Source organism: Ahaetulla prasina, chromosome 2, assembly GCF_028640845.1.
Source record: "Ahaetulla prasina isolate Xishuangbanna chromosome 2, ASM2864084v1, whole genome shotgun sequence".
Taxonomy (NCBI): Eukaryota; Metazoa; Chordata; class Lepidosauria; order Squamata; family Colubridae; genus Ahaetulla; species Ahaetulla prasina.
Genome location: NC_080540.1, coordinates 292060467 through 292084428, shown reverse-complemented (window position 1 = coordinate 292084428; position 23962 = coordinate 292060467). Strand labels below are relative to the sequence as shown.

Below are 23962 nucleotides of genomic sequence, written 5' to 3'. Positions count from 1 at the left end.
ACAAAGCCCCAGTGAATTAAGAAGAAAATGTTCCGTTCATTAACGAGCTTCCAAGTTAGCTGTGGTGCTGATCTTTGGGAATTCTAGAGTAGGGATACTCTCTGTGTCAAACAAGAGTATAACAGCATTGGAAGGGACCTTAGAGGTCTTCTAGTCCAACCCGCTGCTCAAGCAGAGATGTTGTGTCTCGCTTGCTCCCCCTGCCGCAGCCGGGCCCCTCTTATCTCCTGCCAGACGCTGATAGTTCGGAAGAATGACCTGGCATGCCTCCAGCCCCCAGCCCTGGCACCATGCCCGGACAGGCCGAACAAACAAACCTCCCTCCGATAGCATGTGCGCCTGAAGCCAGCCACGAGCTGAGATTACCAACAGCTGGAGACGAAACGATGCAATGGATAGACCCACGCTTCCGGAGAATGGAGAGGCGACGTCAGCAAAAGGAAGGGAGGGGCAGGCCTGGATAAGTGCTGAGTCATGGAGCCACACCCCGTGGGCTATATAAAGGATCTGCTTTCTGGCATTCTCTGAGTCAGGCAAAGTCTAACTTGGATTGCTGAAGTCACTTCCTGGTCTCCTGCCTGCCTTGAGAACTCTGATAGGACTTTGGCAGAGCTGCAGAGGCACGCCTGATACGGACTTCCCCGACCCGGCCGTCAGCGGAGGACTGGGACACGACAAGAGAACTCTCTATCATTCCAGACAAATGTTTGTTCGGTGTCTTCTTTAAAACCTCCAGTGTTGGAGCGTTCACACCTTCTGGAAGCAAGTCGTTCCACTGATTAATTGTTTTAACTGTCAGGAAATTTCTCCTTAATTCCAGGTTGCTTCTCTCCTTGATTAGTTTCCATCCATTGCTTCATGTCCTGCCTTCTGCTGCTTTGGAAAATAAGTTGATACCCCCCCCAATGCTACTGTGCAGGGAGGGTGAACTTGGGAACATCTGCACACATGCCTTTAGTCTGACATCACTGATCAAGGGGGTGTGAACTGGTCTTACCACCCTTTTCATTTCATTAGAATCTGCAGAGGAATGAAGGAACACGAACTCATGCACGTGGGAACAGAAACAGGAAAGAGCAGAGGCCATCCAACTGAAGCAATGGAGACTCTTTTGTAAATCTGCAACTCGTATGGAGTAAGAAGCTCTTGTAAGACGGATGGAACGTAGAATCATAGGTCTGGAAAGAACCTTGGAGCAGTGGTGAAATTCAATTTTTTTTTTACTACTGGTTCTGTGGGCGTGGCTTGGTGGGCGTGGCAAGGGAAGGATACTGCAAAATTCCCATTCCCTCCCCACTCCTGCGGGAAGGATATTGCAAAATCTCAATTCCCTCCCCACTCCTGGGGGAAGGATATTGCAAAATCTCCATTCCCACCCCACTCTGGGGACAGCCAGAGGTGGTATTTTCTGGTTCTCCAAACTACTCAAAAGTTCCACTACTGGTTCTCCAGAACCTGTCAGAACCTGCTGGATTTCATACCTGCCTTGGAGGTCTTCTAGTCCAACCCCCTACTCAAGGCAGGAGACCTTATACCAGGGGTTTCAAACTCAAGGCCCGGGGACCAGATCCGGTCCGCAGAGGACTTAGATCTAGCCCGCAGGGCTGCCCAGGAAACAGCGAAGAACAGACCCATGGCGCCTGTGGTGGCCCATGGGCTGTGTGCAGCTCCATTTTTGCTGGCAGAGTGTTGCAGAAGGCCATCGGAACTGAAAATAGAGCTCAGGAGCCCGTTTTCGCAGGCAGAGAGCTTGGGCCACCACAGGTGCCCCTGGCATGAGTGACATCTAGCTGGCCACACCCACCTGCCCCCCCCCCAAGATCAAACACAACTCTGATGCGGCCCTCAATGAAATCGAGCTTGACACTCCTGCAATCCCAATCAAGTGCTACTCCACTCTATTTTTGAAAACCTCCAGTGATGAAGCACCCACAGCTCCAAGAGGAAAGCTATTCAATTGATTAATTGATAGTTTAGACATCAATTAAGATATATAGATACCAATCAAGGAATTAAAGATCTAATTCCCTCAACACTGCCAAACTATTTACTAAATCTGCACTACTATTAATCTTCTCATTGTTTCCATCACCAATCTCTTTCCACTTATGACTGTATGACTGTAACTTTGTTGCTGGCAATCCTGATGATTTATACTGATATTGATTGTTTCCTGATTGCTTATTTGTACCCTATAACTATCATTAAGTGTAGTACCTTATGATTCTTGATGAACGTATCTTTTCAAAATTCCTTGTGTGTCCAATCACACTTGGCCGATAAAAAATTCTATTCTATTTTATTCCTATTCCTATTCCTATTCCTATTCCTATTCCTATTCCTATTCCTATTCCTATTCCTATTCCTATTCTATTCTATTCTATTCTATTCTATTCTATTCTATTCTATTCTATTCTATTCTATTCCATTCCATTCCATTCCTATTCCTATTCCTATTCCTATTCTTATCCCTATCCCTATCCCTATCCCTTTCCCTATCCCTATCCCTATTCCTATTCCTATTCTATTTGATTCTTCATTCCAATATTCTATTCTATTCCTATTCCTATTCCTATTCCTATTCCTATTCCTATTCCTATTCTATTCTTTCTGAATATTTCTTTTTTCCCCTTTCCTTGTTTCCATGGTCTTTTAGCCAGCATGACTATATGCCAAAGAATACAGAACGCTGTTACATTCCCACTGAAGTGGTGCCTATTTATCTACTCGCATTTGTATGCCTTCAAACTGCTACATAGGCAGGAGCTGGAGCAAGAAAGGGAGCTCACCCTGTTGTTTGCCACTCAGGTCTCGAACCTGGGCTGTGAGTGTTGTGATCCACCCGCAGCCTTAGGAGCTGGCAACGGAGTTGGACAGTGAGGCGGCTGGGGAGGACAATGGGCCAGTCCTGGAGTCAGGGGAAGGCCTGGACGAGGGTTCTGCATCAGAGGCAGAGATGGGGCCAGGGCCATCTGGGAGCAATGTGCGGACTCCGGAGCCCCCAGAGATGGACAGCAGAGAGACAGAGGAATAGGAGGAGCCTGTTCCTAGTGCACGCATGTGAAGAGCTGCCAGAAGGCAAGAGCAGCTAAAGCAAAAAGGACGACTCAGGTGTAAGGCCAGGAGATGATTCGCCCCTCCCATAAGGCTTAAAAGAGCAGCAACGAATCTTGGGTGCTTTGTCGGAAATCAATGTTGCTAAATTGTTGCTTGTCTTTGTCTCCTATTTCTGAACTTGGTGGGGTTCTTACCAAGAAAAGCCTTTGGCAGGGTGCCAAAGAAGACAAAGGTTTGTGATAAGGCCAAAGGACTTTTTCTGAAACATTTGTTTTGGAATTAATTTGGACTAAGCTGTTCTAATAAAATATGTTTGTTTAGGACTGATTGTGTCTGGTAATAACTACTTGGGCCTAGGTCACAACAGTGAGCTTTCCAGCTGACAAGCTCAGTGTCTTTAACAGCTGAGACATCGCATTTAGTCCTTGACCTGCTACAATAATTGAGCCCAAAATTTATGTGGCTAAAGCTCACTTAACAAATTTCTAAAGCTCACTTAACAAATTGATCCCATTTTATGAGTTTTCTTGCCACATTTGTTAAGTGAATCACTGCAGTTGTTAAATTAGTAACACTGTTATTAAGTGAATCTGGCTTCCCCACTGATTTTGCTTGTCAAAAAGGTTGCAAAAGCTGATCACATAACCATCATAACTATTTATTTATTTATTTATTTATTAATCATACTTTTATACCGCACCATCTCCCGTAGGACTCAGGGCGGTTCACAGGCATATTAAAATACAACAATATAATAAATAACCAATTTAAAACCCAATTAAAAACAAAATATTATAATAGCCAAATCACTAAAACGGTAAAGACCGATTAAAAACCCATTAAAATTTAACTAAAATATTTTATTCTTAGGCTAGTCCAGCTCGCTGAAATAATAAAGTCTTCAGTTCACGCCTGAAGGTCCGGAGGTCAGGGAGTTGCTGTAACCCTGGAGGAAGCTCGTTCCACAGGGCCGGTGCTGCCACAGAGAAGGCCCTCCCCCTGGGGATCGCCAACCTACATTGCTTGGTCGACGGCACCCTGAGGAGGCCCGCTCTGTGAGAGCGCACTGGTCGTTGGGAGGCAATCGGCGGCAGAAGGCGGTCTCGTAGATATCCCGGTCCTAAGCCATGGAGCGCTTTAAAGATGGTGACCAAAACCTTGAATTGCACCCGGAAGGCTACCGGCAGCCAGTGTAGGCCGCGCAGGATGGGTGTTATATGGGAGCAACGCGGTGCTCCCTCTATCACCCGCGCGGCCGCATTCTGGACTAACTGGAGCCTCCTGGTGTTCTTCAAGGGGAGCCCCATGTAGAGAGCATTGCAATAGTCCAGGCGGGAAGTGACGAGGGCGTGAGTGACTGTGCGTAAGGCGTCCCGGTCAAGGAAGGGGCGCAACTGGTGAATCGGGTGAACCTGATAAAATGCTCCCCTGGCGACGGCTGTCAAATGTTCCTCTAAGGACAGCCGATCGTCCAGGAGAACGCCTAAGTTGCACACTCCTCCCCTGGGGGTCAGTACTTCCCCCCGCCTCCCAGTCAGCGATGGTGTAAGCTGACTGTACCGGGACGCCGGCATCCACAGCCACTCTGTCTTGGAAGGGTTGAGTCGGAGCCTGTTCCTCCCCATCCAGACCCGCACGGCCTCAAGACACCAGCCCATCACCTCAACGGCTTCGTTGGGGTGATTCGGGGTGGAAATGTACAGCTGCATATCATCAGCGTACAGATGATAATCCACCCTGAAACCACGGATAACCTCACCCAGCGGCTTCATATAGATGTTGAACAGGAGTCAGTTTGTCAAACATTTAATGTAAATCACATAACAATGGGGATGCTGCAATGGTCATAAGTGTGAAAAATGGTCGTAAGTCACTTTTTTCAGTGCCGCTGTAACTTCGAACGGTTACCAAACGAAGTATGGTAAGTTGAGGACTACCTGTAATTGGTATATAATATTTGGAGGTAGGCCTCGACTTAAAACAGGTCATTTAATGACCGTTGGAAGTTATAACAGCGCTGAAAAGGTGACTTACAGCCGTTTTTCATACTTATGACAATTGTGGCATCCCCGTGAACACGTGTTAAAAATCCAGATGCTTGACAACTGACTCGTATTTATGATGGTTGCAGTGTCCTGGGGTCACGTGATCCCCTTTTGTGACCTTCTGACAAGTAAAGTCAAAGGGGAAGCGAGATTCAATTAACCACCGTATTACTATCTTAACTGGAGGAGAGCCTAATGCTGGGAACGATGGAGGCAAAAGAAGAACGGGACGACAGAGAACGAGGTGGCTGGATGGAGTCACTGAAGCAGTAGGCATGAGTTTAAATGGACTCCAGAGGACAGGAAGGCCTGGAGGAACGTTGTCCATGGGGTCGCGATGGGTCGGACACGACTTCGCAACTAACAACAACAAAAACTATCTTAACGGCAGTGATTCACTTAACAGCTGTGGCAAGAAAGGTCGTAAAATGGGGCAAAACTCACTTAACAACGGTTTCGCTTAGCACCAGAAATTTTGATCTCAATTTTGGGTCGTACGTTGAGGACTTTCCCATACAGCCATATCTAGCTCGCTCAGGCATTTATTTAGCCTCCAGACTCCGTATCATCTTTCTTGCTCTTATTTATTTATTTTTTATTTATTTTTTTAATTTTTTTTAATTTTTAATTTATTTATTTTGTCACAACATCATATGAAAAGATTTTATAGTATAGAAACATAAATATGAGTAAATATTGGGAGGTATAAGCATCTATATATATATATAGGAAGAAGAAAAGAAAAACAATAGGACAGGAACGGTAGGCACCTTTGTGCGCTTATGCACGCCCCTTATGGTCCTCTTAGGAATGGGGTGAGGTCAATAGTAGAAAGTTTTTGGTTAAAGCTTTTAGGATTATGGGAAGAGACCACAGAGTCAGGTAAAGTGTTCCAAGCACTGATGATTCTGTTACAGAAGTCATATTTTCTGCAATCTAGATTAAAGCGGTTGACATTAAGTTTAAATCTGTTGGTTGCTCTTGTATTATTGCAGTTAAAGCTGAAGTAGTCTTTAACAGGAAGGACATTACAATAGATGATTCTGTGAGTTAAACTTAGGTCTTGACGAAGGCGACGGAGTTCCAAGTTTTCTAAGCCTAGGATTTCAAGTCTGGTGGGATAAGGTATTTTGTTGTTTTCAGAGGAGTGCAGAACTCTTCTTGTAAAATATTTCTGGACACGTTCAATTGTATTGATGTCAGAGATGTGGTGAGGGTTCCAAACAGGCGAGCTGTATTCTAGAATTCTTCTCTGCACACTTTCTAGCGTCTCTGCATCTTTTTTTTTTTTTTGTATATCGGGGTGACCAGAACTGTACTTGGTGACTCAGATGCATTTTAAAAAGGTTGGTATCCATGGACATTATTATTACTGTCATAGTCCTGCCTCTTTTGTACTGAATTTCAATTTACTCCCTTGGCAGCATCTGGAGGCAGTTTGTTTTATAATTGCTGGAATTACAATTAAAGAGACATCATTAAATGCCAGCAGCGCCTTTCAGCTGGATTGTCAGCGCCTGTGACAGCAATCTGGTCAGAACGGAGCCTCTGCAACCTGCATTAGCGTTACTGAAAGAACCAGCAGTGCTTTAATGGGAGTAAATCAGGTGAAATCCAGCAGGTTCTGACAGGTTCTGGAGAACCGGTAGCGGAAATTTAAAGTAGTTCGAAGAACCAGTAGTGGAAATTTTGACTAGTTTGGAGAACCGGCAAATACCACCTCTGGCTGGCCTCAGAGTAGGGTGGGAGTGGAGATTTTGCAGTATCCTTCCCCTGCCATGCCCACCAAGCCACGCCCACCAAGCCACATCAAGTCCACCAAGCCACACCCACAGAACCGGTAGTAAAAAAAAAAATTGGATTTCACCCAGGGATGAAATCCAGCAGGTTCTGACAGGTTCTGGAGAACCGGTAGCGGAAATTTAAAGTAGATCGGAGAACTGGTAGTGGAATTTTGAGTACTTCGGAGAATCGGCAAATACCACCTCTGGCTGGCCTCAGAGTGGGGTGGGAATGGGGATTTTGCAGTATCCTTCCCCTGGAGTGGGGTGGGAATGGGGATTTTGTAGTATCTTTCCCCTGCCATGCCCACCAAGCCACGCCCACCAAGCCACACTACACCCACCAAGCCACACCCACAGAACCGGTAGTAATAAAAATTGGATTTCACCACTAGAGCAAAACAGAAAGAACACTCAGTGCTGCTATTTGTATCAACCAGAATAGAGCTGGAAAGGTCCTCGGTGGTCTTCTAGACCAACCCACTGCTCAAGTAGTAGACCCTATACCAGGGATGGTGAACCTTTTCGGCATCGAGTGCCAAAAAGGGAGCGTACGAGCGTCTGGGCCACAACCTTGGGCTGGGAAGTGGCTCACCAAGCTAATGCAGCCTGTTATTAACACACAGCTGCCTGCAATTACAATTACTGCAGGTTCAAGTCCCACCAGGCCCAAGGTTGACTCAGCCTTCCATCCTTTATAAGGTAGGTAAAATGAGGACCCAGATTGTTGGGGGGGGCAATAAGTTGACTTTGTATATAAATATACAAATAGGATGAGACTATTGCCTTACACAATGTAAGCCGCCCTGAGTCTTCAGAGAAGGGCGGGATATAAATTCAAATAATAATAATAAAAAAAACCAGAAGAGGAGCTGCCCAGGGCGCATAAGTGCGCCCGAAGATGAACTTCCGGTTTCAGCTACTGAACTTCCAGTTTGAGCCGGCTACTCTTCCGGTTTTCTGGCGTGCATGTGCACACAACGATCAGCTGGCCGGAACGCATGCTCACGCAGGAAAACGGAAGACCAGGTCTTCTAGTTTCCACCACTGCCGCATGCAAAAAGGCCAGCTGATCCTCGAGTGCGCATGCACACCAGAAACCCGGAAGTGGAAGGGCGACGCCGCACGTGCCAGGCGACATGGCTCCGCGTGTCACTTTGGGCATGCGTGCCATTGGTTTGCCATCACGGCCCTATACCATTTCAGATAGGTGGCTGTCTAGTCTTTTCTTTAAAACTTAAAACGACGCTATAGAGCACTGCACACCAGAACAACTAGACACAAGAACAGTTTTTTCCCGAAGGCCATCACTCTGCTAAACAAATAATTCCCTCAACACTGGCAAACTATTTACTAAATCTGCACTACTATTAATCTTCTCATCGTTCCCATCACCCATCTCTTTCCACTTATGACTGTACGACTGTAACTTGTTGCTTATCATTAAGTGTTAAATTATACCCTATGACCATCATTTGTGTTCTAAATGTTAAATGTTGTACCTTGCTGAAGGCATCTTTTCTTTTATGTATACTGAGAGCATATGCACCAAGACAAATTCCTTGTGTGTCCAATCACACTTGGCCAATAAAATATTCTATTCTATTCTATTCTATTCTATTCTATTCTATTCTATTCTATTCTATTCTATTCTATTCTTCCAGTGATGAAACCCCTACAACTTCTGAAGGCAAGCCATTCCACTGGTTAATTGTCCTCACTGTTAGGAAGTTTCTCCTTAGTTCTAGGTTTCTTCTCTCCTTGATTAGTTTCCATCTACTGTTTCTCGTGTTGCCTTCTAGTGCTTTGGAAAATAAGCTGACCTTCTCTTCTTTGTGGTAGCCCCTCACGCACTGGAATAATGCTATCATGTCCCCCTTAGTCCTTCTTTTCTCTAGACTGGCCATGCACAATTCCTGCAACCGTTCTTCCTATGTTTTTGTCTCCGGGTCTTTAATCATCTTAGTTGCTCTTTTTTTGCACTTTTTCCAAAGTCTCACCATCTTTTTTAATCATGTGGTGACCAAAACTGGATGCAGTATTCCAGTTAAAGCGGTACTAATATTCGCTCTCTCAGTAGTATTTGCTTTTTTAAGGGTGGTTTCTTGGACCTATTTGAGAATTTCATCTACTGGAATTTGTTGTGCCTCGTCCTCCCTCCTCTCCTCAGCCGGCCCCCCCCCATCTCCTCCCGGGCCTGCTATCAGATTCGGAGTCTGATAATGAAGATGAACGGCCTGTCATGCCTCCAGCCCCCAGCCCTGACCCCATGGCCGGACAGGATCAAGAATGAACAAACAAACCTTACTCCTACAGCGTGTGAGCAGGGAGCCAGGCACGTGCTGGAATTACCGGCAGCAGATCCAGCGGAAGAGAATTCACAGTGGGAGGATCCCCGCTTCCGGAGATCTGAGAGGCGACATCAGCAGAAGGAAGGGAGGGGCAGGCCTGGATAAGTGCTGAGTCATGGAGCCACACCCCACAGCCTATATAAAGGACCAGCTTGAGTCAAGCAACTTTGAGTCAAGCAAAGTCTCATTTAGTTTGCTGAAGTCACAACTTGGATTCCTGCCTGCCCTGAGAAATCTGAAAGGAATTTGGCAAAGCTGCAGAGGCTTCGTGGCCACGCTTGATACGGACTTCCTAGACCCGGTCATCGGAGGGGGAGGGGGACATGACAGAATTCTATCCTAAACACTGTAATGCAAGGCTAGGTTCTCCCCGCTGTACTAAATCTCAGTTTGACACACTTGGATCTACTTTAGTTGGACGTGAACCAGCACCTCACTGCCACTCTTTGAAGCAGCCAGGCAACTCCAATAAAAGACCCAGCCGCTTTAAAAGGCTGCACAAAGATGCATGCTTATTTATGTTAGTTCTTTATTCATTTATTCACTAAATTTATTAGCTACCCATCTCACTATCCAGAGTGATTCCGGCCAGCTTGCAAAGGAATAAAAATATATTTTTAAAAATATTGTAAATGTAGAAACAAGTTAAAATTGCAAGAATTAAACGGAGTAAAAATGTTACTGCCTTTATTACTTTATAAGTAACTCAAGGCAGAGAACATACATAACAATCTTTCCTTCTCCCCCCGCAACAACAACAATCTTGTGAGGTGGGTTGGGCGGAGTGAGAGATTGTCCTAAAGCAAGGCTGTCAAACTTGCGGCCCATGGCCCAGATGCATCACACACTGGCCACACCCCATTTATCGAAAGGGAAAAGTCGTGATATGTCACGTGACCTAAAGTCACCCAACCAGCTGGCTTTCATGACTAAAACAGAACTAGAACTCACAGTCTCCTGGTGATTGGCCTAAAGTCACCCAATCATCTTTCATGCCTAAGACAGGACTAGAACCGAGGGTGAAATCCAGCAGGTTCTGACAGGTTCTGGAGAACCAGTAGCAGAAATTTTGCGTAGTTCGGAGAACCTGCAAATACCATCTCCGGCTGGCCCCAGAGTGGGGTGGGAATGGAGATTTTGCAGTATCCTTCCACTTTTGCAGTATCCTTCCACCAAGCCATGCCCACCAAGCCACACCACGCCCACCAAGCCATGCCCACAGAACCGGTGGTAAAAGAATTTGGATTTCACCACTGACTAGAACTCATACTCTTTTGATGATTGGCCTAAAGTCACCCAGCTGGCTTTCCTGCCTAAGGTGGGACTAGAACTCACAGTCTCATACCTATATGTGTCTGTTAAGTGTATACATATATACATGCACATTTCAAAGCATCTTTTGAACATCATATCCACTGCTCTAATCATAACTTTAATTCATGCATTACTACAGATGTGGCATTTCTGGAAGATTGTGCATCAAAAACTTTCCTGGAAATTATTTTCTCTCTCTAAAGGAACATGATTTAAATTATCTTTCTGAGATCAATATCTACAGTCTCCAGAAGTATCATTTGATATTTTTAAAAATTAGCATATTTAGTGTGATATGAGCCTTTTTGTTCAAAGAAAATAAGTGCTGTTGTTTCTACTGGAATGCTAGAAACACTGTTAGGCAATAGACCACAAAATAATAAGCAATTCCATTTTATTTTTCAGCCTCTCAATTTTTAGAACAGTCACCAGGGGGGGGAAAAAAGGAATATCTTAACCCCTTCAGAACTGTCCAACTTCCCCAAAGTAAAAAAAAACCCATTTTGGAAAAATTCTTCATGGATTTTTTTTCTAAACAACATTTCTGCATAATCCCTGTAAACCAGGTCTTTCGGGTGCGCTTCAAGATGTTGGTTACCACCTTTAAAGCGCTCCATGGCTTAGGGCCCGGGTACTTACGGGACCGCCTGCTGTTACCCTATGCCTCCCACCGACCCGTACGCTCACACAGAGAGGGTCTTCTCAGGGTGCCATCCGCCAAGCAGTGTCGGCTGGCGGCCCCCAGGGGAAGGGCCTTCTCTGTTGGAGCACCTACCCTCTGGAACGAACTTCCCCCTGGTTTGCGTCAACTACCTGACCTTCGGACCTTTCGCCGTGAATTGAAAACGTACTTGTTTATTCAAGCGGGACTGGTTTAATTCCTAATTTTTAAATTTTGAATTTTTTGAATTTTAATAATTTTAAATCGGGGTATTCTGTTTTATTGGGTCAAATTTGACGGTTTTAAATTTCTCGGCCATTATAGAATATGTTATTTTAATTTGTTGTTTTAAAATTGTATATTGTATTGTTTTAATCTGGCTGTACACCGCCCTGAGTCCTTCGGGAGAAGGGCGGTATAAAAATCTAAATAATAAATAAAAATAAATAAAACCAGGAATACAGAATTGGAACTGAATAAGGATGACAGTGGAGGACCAGTATATCCAGTAAGCCAGGGGTCTCCAGCCTTGGTCCCTTTAAGACTTGTGGACTTCAACTCCCAGAGTTCCTCAGCCAGCTTCGCTGTGGGCTCAAAATCACACAGCTGGCTTTGGCGCCTAAGACTTGAATTCACCATCTTCTGGTGATTGGCCCAGAGTCATCCAGCCGGCTTTGATGCCTAAGGCGGGACTAGAACTCACAGTCTCCTAGTGATTGGCCCAAACGCCATCAGTTGGCTCTCATGTCGAAGACTGGACTCGAACTCAGAGTCTCCTGGTTTTTAGGCCAGCACCCTAATCACTACACCAAACAGTCCCCTTCCCTCTTTTGAAAATTCTGTTTGACACCATCTTCACATACGGTAACTCGGCCGACAGAGCTCATACCAATATTTCCTTCAACCACAGACAGACCAGTTGCGGTCCACTTCTAGCATCCTGTAAAGCCTCAGCCGTGTTCCTCCATGTATTAGATCATTGTTGTGGTCCACCAGCAGCCTGAAGACCTGGCAGCGGAGTCGGACAGTGAGGAGGCTGGTGGGGGCGCGATAGGTCAGTCCTGGAGTCAGGCAAAGGACTGGACGAGGACTTTACGTCGGAGGCAGTGATGGGGCCAGGGCCATCTGGGAGCGATGCACGGACTCCGGAGCTTCCAGAGGCGGACAACAGAGAGGCAGAGTAACAGGAGGAGCCTGTTCTTAATGCATGCATGAGAAGAGCTGCTAGAAGGCAAGAGCAGCTGAAGCAAAAAGGATGACTCGGGAGTAAGGCCAGAACTTGATTGGCCCCTCCCATAAGGCTTAAAGTGACCATCATTTGTGTTGTAAATGTTGTATCTTGATGAAGGTTTTTTTTTCTTTTATGTACACTGAGAGCATATGCACCAAAACAAATTCCTTGTGTGTCCAATCACACTTGGCCAGTAAATTCTATTCTATTCTATTCTATTCTATTCTATTCTATTCTATTCTATTCTAAAAGAGCAGCAATGAGCCTTTGGGTTCTTTGTGGAAAAGCAACATTGATTCCATTGCTTCTTGTCAGCATCTCTTGAACTTTGGGGGGGCGAGGAGGTTTCCAAGAGAAGCCTTTGGCAGGTTGCCAAAGACAACAAAGGTTGGTGATAAGGCCGAAGGACTGTTTATGAAGAATTTGTTTTGGACTAAGTTGAGAATGATTTAATTCTCAGCTGTTTTAATCAAATTTTATTGGTTTTTAGATTTTTATTATGAATTTTAATGGGTTTTAGTTTTATATGTTCCAAAGTTTTAGGCCAATTATGTAATAAGTTTTTTAATTCGTATTTTAATTGTATATTGCACTGTTTGTTTTACCTTGGCTGTACACCGCCCTGAGTCCTTCGGGAGAAGGGCGGTATAAAAATCGAATAAATAATAATAATAAAATAAGTTTGTTGACGACTGAATTGTGTTTGGTAATCACTACTTGGGCCTCAGTCACAACAATCTTGCAAGGGAAGGGAAAGCCTGAATTGCAGACATATATCAAGGGAGATCTAAAGGATGTTTGCCCAGGCTCCTGCAACCCAAACTTGTAAGTGTGATGTGATTGATAACTGCATTAATCCCACCAAAAACAGCTTTGGGGTGACATTAAACCGAAGGTGACTGGTTGCTTTCCTGGAAGTATTTTAACTGATTACAAAGATATTTGGAAAGTCATTGTGTGTCTTTACTAAATCAGACAAAGTTCCCTTTAATCCAATATTCTGCCTGGGTGGAAGAATTGGAAAAGCCATGGTTTATTTTAAGCCACAATGGCTCGTTTGACCTTTTTACCCAGGTCTTTCCCTGGTTCATATGGCACCAAGGTTCAATCAAGCTTCAATCGGGCATATCACATTCTATGAGAATTAAGAACAAGGTGGATAAAAATCGATGATTTTTTAAAAAATAAATAAATAAATAAATAAATAAATAAATGGATTTTTAAAATTTAAATCGGATTTTTTTTTCCAATTTTTATCAAGAGGGCTCAGGAGACTTTATGAAAGAACAAAACCAACTTCGTGAGGTAAATCCCAACCCAAGGAACCAGGAGTCCTCTGCCCTCTCTCTTTTGAAGGAGATGACTCAATGGGACAAGCATTGCTGGGTCCCTTAACAGGGTGGAAAATTAGGGTGGACTAGAGCTGTGATGGCGAAGCTATGGCACATGTGCCACAGGTGGCACACGGAGCATATCTACGGGCACGCGAGCATTGCCCTAGCTTAGCTCCAGCAAGCATGCGCATGTTGGCCAGCTGATTTTTGGGCTTTCCGGTCCCACCGGAAGTTGGGAAATGGGCTGTTTCCAGCCTCTGGAGGGCCTCCTGAGGGCTGGGGAAAGCCGTTTTCGCCCTCCTCAGGCTCCTAGAAAGCCTCGGGAGAGCGAAAAACGGGCCTACCGAGTCCACCGTGCCATCGTGTGGCAAAAATAGGGGGATCGATGGGGGGGTGTCACAGGCACATGCGTGGCGGGCAGGGTGCATTGAATTATGGGTGTGGGCACGTGCAGGCGCGACTCCTGTGCGGTCCCCCCGCTTTTGGCACACAACGACAAAAAGGTTAGCCATCACTGGAATAGAGTGTCCTTGAAAAGTTCATTCTGGATTGATTGGGCCTCTGAAGAGAACTACTTCACCTCATTTGGTTTCTTGAAAACCCGTCTTCTACAGCCCATGCCGCCAACCAGTATTAATCACATCTGATCAATGCATTTTACTCATCACAAATAGGTTTCCAGGATGGAGGGGCCCAGGTTATGAACTGCTTCTGTCTTATTCTCCATAACTTCTTCATTTCTATGATATGGGTTCAAACTAAACCATGGGAGTCAGCCCACACCAGCCTGAACTTTGGGTCTCCTCCATCTTTCTCTTTCTTTGCCTGATAATTTTTTCCTACTTTTCTAGATGGTGTTTCTCTGAACTTTGTTTCTATTACCCCACTATGACGTTCCTCCTTCGGGAAAGTCCTAAAAAAACGGCTCTCTTTTCTTAGCATTTTAATGGGAAGCCCTGGATACTACAGACTGCAAGAGAGAAGCTTTAATAAAGGAAGGTACCCAGTCCGACATATTCATTAGCCCTCTAAAGCAAGGTTTTCCAATCTTGGCAAATTTAAGATGTGTGGACTTCTACTCCCAGAATTCTCCAGCCAACATAGATGCCTGGGGAATTCTGGGAGTTGAAATCCACACCAAAAATTGCTAAACCCTGCTCTAAAGCAGGGGTCTCCAACCTTGGTCCCTTTAAGACTTGTGGACTTCAACTCCCAGAGTTCCACTCTGGGAGTTGAAGTCCACAAGTCTTAAAGGGACCAAGGTTGGAGACCCCTGCTCTAAAGAATCTTCAATCCGCTCTGTGCCTGAGAAATATTCTTGAAATATTCTTCTCTTCAGAAGAACATTTCAAAAGCAAATTATATTATCCAATGGGATCAGAGGAAAAAAAGCAGGAATGGTTTTTTCAGCATAGCACTTGGGTAGGTCAAAAAAGGAAGGAAGGAAGGAAGGAAGGAAGGAAGGAAGGAAGGAAGGAAGGAAGGAAGGAAGGAAGGCCGACCAATAGCACTTAGACTTATGTACCACTTCAAAGTGCTTTACAGCCCTGAGGAAGGAAGGAAGGAAGGAAGGAAGGAAGGAAGAAAGGAAGGAAGGAAGGAAGGAAGGAAGGAAGGAAGGAAGAAAGAAAGAAAGAAAAGCAACTAAACAGGGGTGAATATACATTAGATCACTACTCTCTACAGCTACTAAGAGCTAAGGTCAAGTGAAGTAATATTTTATTTTTAGCACCCCAAATGCTTCTAAGTTACTCCTTTGCTAACGGGAAGGATGACTTCCTTGTCTCCCCCAACCAAGAAGCTCAAAGGGATCCGCATTTTGCAAAGTAGGTCTTAGCAATGGAATCCTGGACATGTTTTATCTTCTCTGCCAGATCCATAAATCAAGAGTTAGCCTCTTTTTGTGCCGAATCAGGAACCCCGATGGCCTTTTCTGTGTAGTTGGCAGAAATGCAGGTCCAACCCCATCATTCCCCTGATCTGTCAACAGTATCTATTTACACACAGCAATGTCATACAGTTACTCTGTGGTTTTGTTTTGTTTTTTAAAAAAATAGCCATTTGATTCCTTCTTATTCTAAGCGGAAAGACAGCAGCAGCTACAACCCGACCACATTTCAACACAACTGAACCACAACCCGAACGGTTGAGTGCTTGGCGTTACAGCTTTCCTGGCCAGTAACCGTTTTAGCCCCTAAACAAGCCAGCAAGAATCTTGGCAAACCAAAGCTTCCACAGACTATTTCGCTCGATGTGACACGCTGTTGTCTTGCAAGGCATCACAAAAGCCTTCCGTGGTTTGTGCCTCAGTGCATTTTGTCCACAAGACTTGGGGGGGGGGTCAAACCAATTTAAATAAAGCTAGGGCACTTCCACAACACACGTATATCGTACTACTCGCTTCACAAGGTATGTCTAACTTGGTTACTGAATGAATTAAGCCATTTTCTGGCTCCCGCAGCACGCTGATACAGTTTGAATGGGGACTATCAGTTGAGGGTTAATGGATTTTCTCCAGGACACTCTGGGTGCCCAACCTGGCTTTAGGCTGAGAGATGATGGACCAAATGGCTCCTCCATTCACACCAAAAGCTGCACCACACAGAGAGAACAAACCAAGGTGACCACTAACCGAGCCCAAAGGGAAACGCATCGCAGCATCCCTGTCTAATCTAGGGAAGGAGGTTTGTTTCTCATGCTGCCCTTCGGTTCCTTCTCGGAAGGATTCCAATCCTGGGGGAAAGGCAGGCAATGATGGGTTAACAACCCAGTAACCAGGTTTAAACGGGTCGTGCGAATGCAGCCAAGGGTCTTCCTTTTTCTTTTTTTTTTCCTAATTCCCCGTTTACCTCTTCAGATAGTTTCTCCCATACAGGATCTGCTGCAGCAAAGTGACCACGGCGAAGGCGCAGATGAAAATGAAGAGCAAACTTCGGTTCCCCAGCAAATCCCGGTTGAAAGTCGGGTCGGTGTAGCCCATTCTGGCGGGCGGAGGTGGGGAGGCGAAAGGAGGCTGAAATCCCTTACGGTCACTCGAGAGCCCAAGGCATCATTCGGGCACCGGGACGGCCAGGCGCCCGATGGAATCGCTCGGGCGCCCCAGAGGAGCGGAAGAACCAAGGACGCGGCGCCCGGGCATCGCGGCGAGAACGGACGGCGTGGAGCCGGGATGGGCGCTCCCAGCCAGCCGGGCAAAGTTTCCAAAGCAGGGCGATCGCCGCCTCGGGAGAACCCAGCAGAACCGTCCTTTCTTCCCCGGCGACACTGACGCGACCCCCGAGGAAGGCGGCGACGGCGGCGGTGCTGCTGGTGCTGCTTTTTTCCCCCACTGGGAGAAGAAACCAAGCAGGCGCGAAGAGCGGCCAAGCGAGCCCCAAAGTGGCCGCCGGCTGCCGAACCCGTTCCCAGCCCGACGCCTGGCGGGAGGCAGCCGGCTCGGCGCCCTCCGTGGCCGGACCGACTGGCTGACAAAGAAAGGGCGGCCGGCCGGGCGGGCAGAAAGCCGCAGTTCGCCGCGGCGACGTTCCGAGCCGCGTCTAAAGGCGGACTGGAGGGAGGGAGGGAGGGAGGCCGGGGGAGGGTCTCGTTTGGCGGGAGGGAAGGTGGCTCCTCCGTCTCGGCGATGCCTCCTCTCTCCCGCCTTCCGCCGGCTTCTCCTCTCTTCTCCCCTCCCCGCCTTCCCCGTCTCCCTCCCCTCCCTCCCTCCCCGTCCAGCCTCGGAGAAAGCGAAGCAAGGTCGTGGCGCCTTTTCTTCAAGGACGCGGGAGCGGCGCGCTGCCTCCGCGAAGCTCTTGAGGGAAGCCGGCTGGACACGCGCGCAGGCCGGGAGACTTTCAAGGATTTTGTGTCACACACACACAAACACCCATTCAAAGCCCCTATTTCACACACACACACAAACACACACAAACCCCACTCCGTCCACCGTTTGAGATGTTTTACAGGCGGTCCTCGACTTACAACCGTTCGTTTAGTGACCGTTTGGGGGAAGTTACCACACGCCCCACTCCCCCCCCCCTAAAGAAAAGACTCAAGGACCGTATTTTTCACGCTTCCCCAAGGTCGCCTGATACAAAATTCGGAGGCTTGTGGCAACCGACTCATAGTTATGACCGGTTGCCTCTTGAGATTCTCCCCCTTTTTTTTTTGTGACCTTCAGACCAGCAAAGTCAAGAGGGACGCTAGAGTCACTTCACTTATGAGCCAGTCAGGATCGAACTCCCAGCTGCGGGTAGAGTTTGCCTGCAAGGCTGCACTTCAACCACCGCGACACCATGGAAGGAAGGAAAGAAGGAAGGAAGAGCAATAGCACTTAGACTTATATACCGCTTCACCGTGCTTTTACAGCCCTCTCTAGGCAGTTTACAGAGTCAGCCTATTGGCCACAAGAATCCTCATTTTACCGACCTCAGAAGAATGGGAGGCTGAGTCAACCTTGAGCCAGTCAGGATCGAACTCCTAGCAGTGAGCAGAGTCAGCCTGCAATACTGCATTCTAACCACTGCACCACCAGTGCTAGTTAAGTGACTTGCGCCCAATTTTACCACCTTTCTCGCCACAATTGTTAAGCGAATCACTGCAGCTCGCTACAACATGGTCATTTGGTTGTTAAGTGAATCCCCCTTTGACTTGGCTGGTTGGAAGCCAACTGGGCAATGGGTCACAAATGGCGATCATATGACCCCAGGATGTTGCAGCCATTGTAAATTGTAAGGCCACACTTGGAATACTGCATCCAGTTCTGGTCGCCACGATGTAAAAAAGATGTTGAGACTCTAGAAAGAGTGCAGAGTAGAGCAACAAAGAGGATTAGGGGACTGGAGGCTAAAACATATGAAGAACGGTTGCAGGAACTGGGTATGTCTAGTTTAATGAAAAGAAGGACTAGGGGAGACAAGATAGCAGTGTTCCAATATCTCAGGGCCTGCCACAAAGAAGAGGGAGTCAAGCTATCCTCCAAAGCACCTGAGGGCAGGACAAGAAGCAATGGGTGGAAACTCATCAAGGAAAGAAGCAACTTAGAACTAAGGAAAAATTTCCTGACAGTTAGAAAAATTAATCACTGGAACAACTTGCCTGCAGAAGTTGTGAATGTTCCAACACTGGAAGTTTTTAAGAAGATGTTGGATAACTATTTGTCTGAAATGCTATAGATTTCCTGCCTAAGCAGGGGGTTGGACTTGAAGACCTCTAAGGTCCCTTCCAACTCTATAATTCTAATATTTCTAAACACATGCCAGTTTGTTAAAATTTTGGTCACATGACAGTGGGGAATGCTGCGATGGTTGTTAGTTACAAGGAGTGGTTGTAAGTTGCTTTTCTCAGTGCTGTTGTAACTATGAGCAGTCGCTAAGTCAATGGTTCTAAGTTGAGCACCATTTGTACTTCGCTTGTATTCTGTCCCATGGCTGACCAGATGATGACCACATCACGTTCACCCATAGTGTTCCTCTTCAGTATTCAGGTTCAGCCGCAAGGGTTCTTTTTTCAAGAGGCAACTGGGCTTTCTGGTTTTTTTTCTTTAAAGATGTTTCGCTTCTCCTCCTCCCTTATGGGCCTCTGTGGCTCAGACTGCTAATGCAGTCTGTTATTAACAGCAGCTGCTTGCAATTACTGCAGGTTCTAGTCCCACCAGGCCCAAGGTTGACTCAGCCTTCCATCCTTTATAAGGTAGGTAAAATGAGGACCCAGATTGTTGGGGGGGCAATAAGTTGACTTTGTATATAAATATACAAATAGGATGAAGGCTATTGCTAACATAGTGTAAGCTGCCCTGAGTCTTCGGAGAAGGGCGGGATATAAATGCAAATTTAAAAAAATAAAATAAAAAAGAAGCTACTCATCCAGAGCCAAAGAAGCTTCTTGGATGAGAAGCGAAACGTCTTCAAAGAAAAAGTCCAGTTGCCTCTTGAAAAAAGCACCTTTGAGATAACCATGACCTGGATGACAGAGAATCTCCATAGACATTCAAGGTTTAGTGTTTCTGGTCTGCCGTGGTGTTCCAACATAATTTCTAGGACAGAGAGAGAGAAAAAAATTGGAATAATGCCCGTGATCTGTAAGAGCTTACGTGAGCAATTACTCACTTCAGTGAGTTAGTTCGATGTATGTTTTTTTTCCCCTTCTGTTCCATCCCATCTGATTCTCGGAGACTGTCTTTTGTATAAATCCTTGAGGTTTGCTTTGGCAAGCCTTTTTCAGAAGGACAGGCAGGCCTTAACGTACGACCCCCATGGAGACTAAAATTTCTGTTGTTACGTGAGTTCGGCCAGGGGTGAAATCCAGCAGGTTCTGACAGATTCTGGAGAACCGGTAGCGGAAATTTTGAGTAGTTCGGAGAACCTGCAAATGCCACCTCTGGCTGGTCCCAGAGTGGGGTGGGAATGGAGATTTTGCAATATCCTTCCCCTAGGAGTGGGGAGGGAATGGGGATTTTGCAGTATCCTTCCCACAGGAGTGGGGTGGGAATGGAGATTTTGCAGTATCCTTCCCCCAGGAGTGGGGAGGGAATGTGGATTTTGCAGTATCCTTCCCCCAGGCGTGGGGTGGGAATGGAGATTTTGCAATATCCTTCCTGCAGGAGAGGGGAGGGAATGTGGATTTTGCAGTATCCTTCCCCCAGGAGTGGGGTGGGAATGGAGATTTTGCAGTATCCTTCCCCCAGGAGTGGGGTGGGAATGGAGATTTTGCAATATCCTTCCCCCAGGAGTGGGGAGGGAATGTGGATTTTGCAGTATCCTTCCCCCAGGAGTGGGGTGGGAATGGGGATTTTGCAGTATCCTTCCCACAGGAGTGGGGTGGGAATGGAGATTTTGCAGTATCCTTCCCCCAGGAGTGGGGAGGGAATGTGGATTTTGCAGTATCCTTCCCCCAGGAGTGGGGTGGGAATGGAGATTTTGCAATATCCTTCCCGCAGGAGAGGGGAGGGAATGGGTATTTTGCAGTATTCTTCCCGTGGAGTAGGGTGAGAATGGAGATTTTACAGTATCCTTCCCCTGCCACGCCCACCAAGCCACGCCCACAGAACCAATAGTAAAAAATTTTGAATTACACCACTGAGTTCGGCTCTGTGTTGCATTTCTGGGTGCAGTTGTTAAGGGAATCACTGCAGAGGTTACATTGGTAACATGGTTTTTAAGTGAACCCATCTCTCCCATTGACTTTGATTGTCCACAATATCCCAAAAGGGGGTCATATGACCCCAGGATACTGCAACCGTCATAATGGTGAATCAGTTGTCAAACGTCTGAATTTTGATCACATGACCATGGGGATGCTACAAAGGTCATAACTCTGAAAAACAGTCATAAGTCCCTTTTTTCAGTGCCGTTGTAACTTTCAATGGTCACTAAATGAACTGTTGTATGTCGAAAACTACTTGAAGTTTACCTTTGCCTTCTTCCTAGGGCTGAGAGAAAGTGACTGGCTCAAGGTCACCAATTGGCTTTGGGCCTAAAACGTGACTAGAACTCATGGGCTTCTGGCTTCTAGCCTGATGCCTTAACTCCAGGGGTGAAATGCTCCCGGTTCAGACCAGATCACGCGATCTGGTAGCGATGGCGATGGGTGGTTCGGAAAACCGGTAGCAAAAAACCCTGCCCCCCCCCGCCCGCCCATGTCCAGCTGAGCCGCACGATCATCGGAGATGGTTTTTTTTAACTTTTAAAAGCATTTTTTCTTTGGCCGAAAAAATGCTTTTAAAAGTAAAAAAAAAGCTTCTGATAATCGCGCGTCTCAGCTGGGATCGTCAGAACCCTTTAAAAGCATTTTTTTACAAGCTCTTCAGCCAAAGAGGTTGTAGAAAAAATGCTTTTAAAAGGCTCCTCAGCCATTAATTCCCCCTACTAGCAGTTCTCTTTTGATGAGTTATGGCAGGATGGTGACAAAGAGGATTGTTTTTATTGTGATGAGTGTAATGTATTACTGTAAGTTTTGGCGGGAGTTTTAGGCGGGAAATATCTCGTTTCTGATTGGATGCAGCCTCAGGCTGAAGTGTATATAAGGAGAGGTTTTTCTCCAGAGTTTTGCTGGGTCACACTATATTAAAGAGCTGTTGTCACTAACCTGGTCTCCTGCCTCGTCAATACCCAAACTTAACATTGGCGACGAGGATGGGATCTTGAGGCAGAGCACCAGAACAGAGCTGAACTCACTACGAGAATCAAACCCAGCAAGGTGACGGCCATTGCAGCGATGACCGGCTACACGCCACCCACTCCGTTTGACCCTGCCCAGGAGACATGGGGAATATATATGACCCGTTTCGAAAGTTTCCTGGAGGCAACGAGCTACAGGAGTCTCCGACAACCGCAAACGGGCTTACTTCATAAGCCACTGTGGGTCAGCAGTCATCGCCGCAGAAGCCCTAGCGGAGCCAACACCGCTACACTCCGTATCGTGGCAGACCCTTCAGACCCTCCTGAAGAATCACTACGCACCAGCCCCGTCCAAATACGTTCGACGGTACGAGTTTGGGGAGCGCAGGCAACAAGAAGGCGAGTCTATCAGCGACTACATGGCAGCCCTGAGACAAGCCTCCAAGCATTGCAGTACCGCGATCTGGACGAAGAGCTGCTGGAACAACTTATACGGGGGTCAGAGACATCCGTTTGAGGAGACGGTTGCTAGCCAAGAGCAACCTGACATTGGCAAACGCCTGGACGAAGCCAGTGCCCATGAGATGTCCAACCATGCAGCAGACACCTTACAAAAGCGACTCACGCCAATGGCGGGCGCAAAGCCGAGCGCAGTCCACCACGAAGAAACCTATCGTGAGTCAACCAGCGAAGAGGTGGAAGAAGTCCACTACACCGGAAAATCGACAAGGAAGACCCGGAGGAATGCGGAAGTTGCGGGGCGACATCAGCGCCAAAGATGTAAGTTCAGGGGCGCCATTTGCGGCGGTGTGAAAGGAAGGGCACCTGGCTCAAGTCTGCCGAGCACCCCAACCTTCCGCCGAAAATTCAAATCGGCCAATCAGAGCGGCTCTGAGTCAGAGATGCAAACCCCACATTCCGCCGAATTTCAAACCAGCCAATCAGAGCGCGAGATCGGCGAGGCGACCCGCGATTGGCCAGGAAAGAAAGAGCGCGAAGTCAAACCGAATGACTGTTACCATAGACCACGCAGCTACCCGCATCGAAGAAAAGATCTTCACAAACCCGACAATTGAAGGCGTACGGTGCCGACTGGAAGTAGACACAGGATCAGCTATCACAATCATGTCCTGGGACACTTTTGTGAAAGCCTTGCCGCACATCGCAAAGCGCAAGCTACAGAAACAACGGCTCCGGGTGCAGGATTACCAGGGCAACCGCATCCCTGTTCGAGGGACAACGACCGTCGAGGTCAAGTACGGGACATACGAAAAGACCCTGCCCATCACGTTAGTCGAGGGAACCTTGCCAAGCTTGCTGGGGCTAGACTGGTTCCGGGCGTTGGGAATGGGGGTGACTGGCGTCCACCGGAGCGGATGCAACCTGCAAAACGCCCTAATGGAGGAATTCGCAGACGTATTCGAGGACCGCCTAGGCAAGTACAAGGGGACCCCTATCTCTTTCAATTTAGACCCCCAAATAGCTCCCATTAGGTTAAAGGCAAGGAGGGTTCCTTTTGCACTCAAACCTAAAATCGACAAAGAGTTAGATAAATTAGTCAGCCAGGGGATACTAGTGCCAGTTGACCATGCCAAATGGGAGACGCCAATCGTCACCCCTATAAAACCAGACGGGTCCATAAGAATTTGCGCTGATTACAAGGCTACCTTGAACAAAGCCTTGCAAAAGAGCGCCTACCCAGTTCCAGTAGTGCAACACTTATTGCACTCACTAGGACACGGACAAGTTTTCGCCAAATTAGACTTGGCACAAGCGTACCAACAGCTACCCGTAGATGCTAGCACAGCTGAGGCCCAGACCATTGTAACGCACCGGGGTGCCTTTAAGTGCACCCGGTTACAGTTCGGGATGAGTGTGGCCCGGGCTATTCCAAAATTTGATGGAGCGGCTCCTACAAGGGTTACCGGGAGTCGTACCCTATTTCGATGATGTGTTGGTATCAGGGGAAGATTTAAGAGAACTGGGGAAGCGATTAAGGAAAGTTTTGGCCATTTTTAGGTCGGCAGGATTAAAAGTCAAAGCAAGCAAGTGTCAGATAGGGGTCGAATCTGTTGAATTTTTGGGCTATAGA

At 46.9% G+C, this 23962-nt stretch overlaps 1 protein-coding gene across 2 annotated transcripts in view; it reads right to left on the bottom strand.

Moving 5' to 3' along the window:
- ST8SIA5 (ST8 alpha-N-acetyl-neuraminide alpha-2,8-sialyltransferase 5) overlaps positions 1-16757 on the bottom strand; it is a 65199-nt gene extending 48442 nt beyond the window's left edge. Inside the window, exon 1 of one of the 2 annotated variants that reach the window (XM_058173164.1) lies at positions 16624-16757. In XM_058173164.1, the coding sequence (XP_058029147.1) occupies positions 16624-16754 (131 nt within the window). In that variant the 5' untranslated portion in view covers positions 16755-16757. The remainder of the gene's footprint in view (positions 1-16623) is intronic. The other variant, XM_058173165.1, reaches the window with a different exon arrangement.
- Between the last annotated feature and the right edge of the window lie 7205 nt (positions 16758-23962).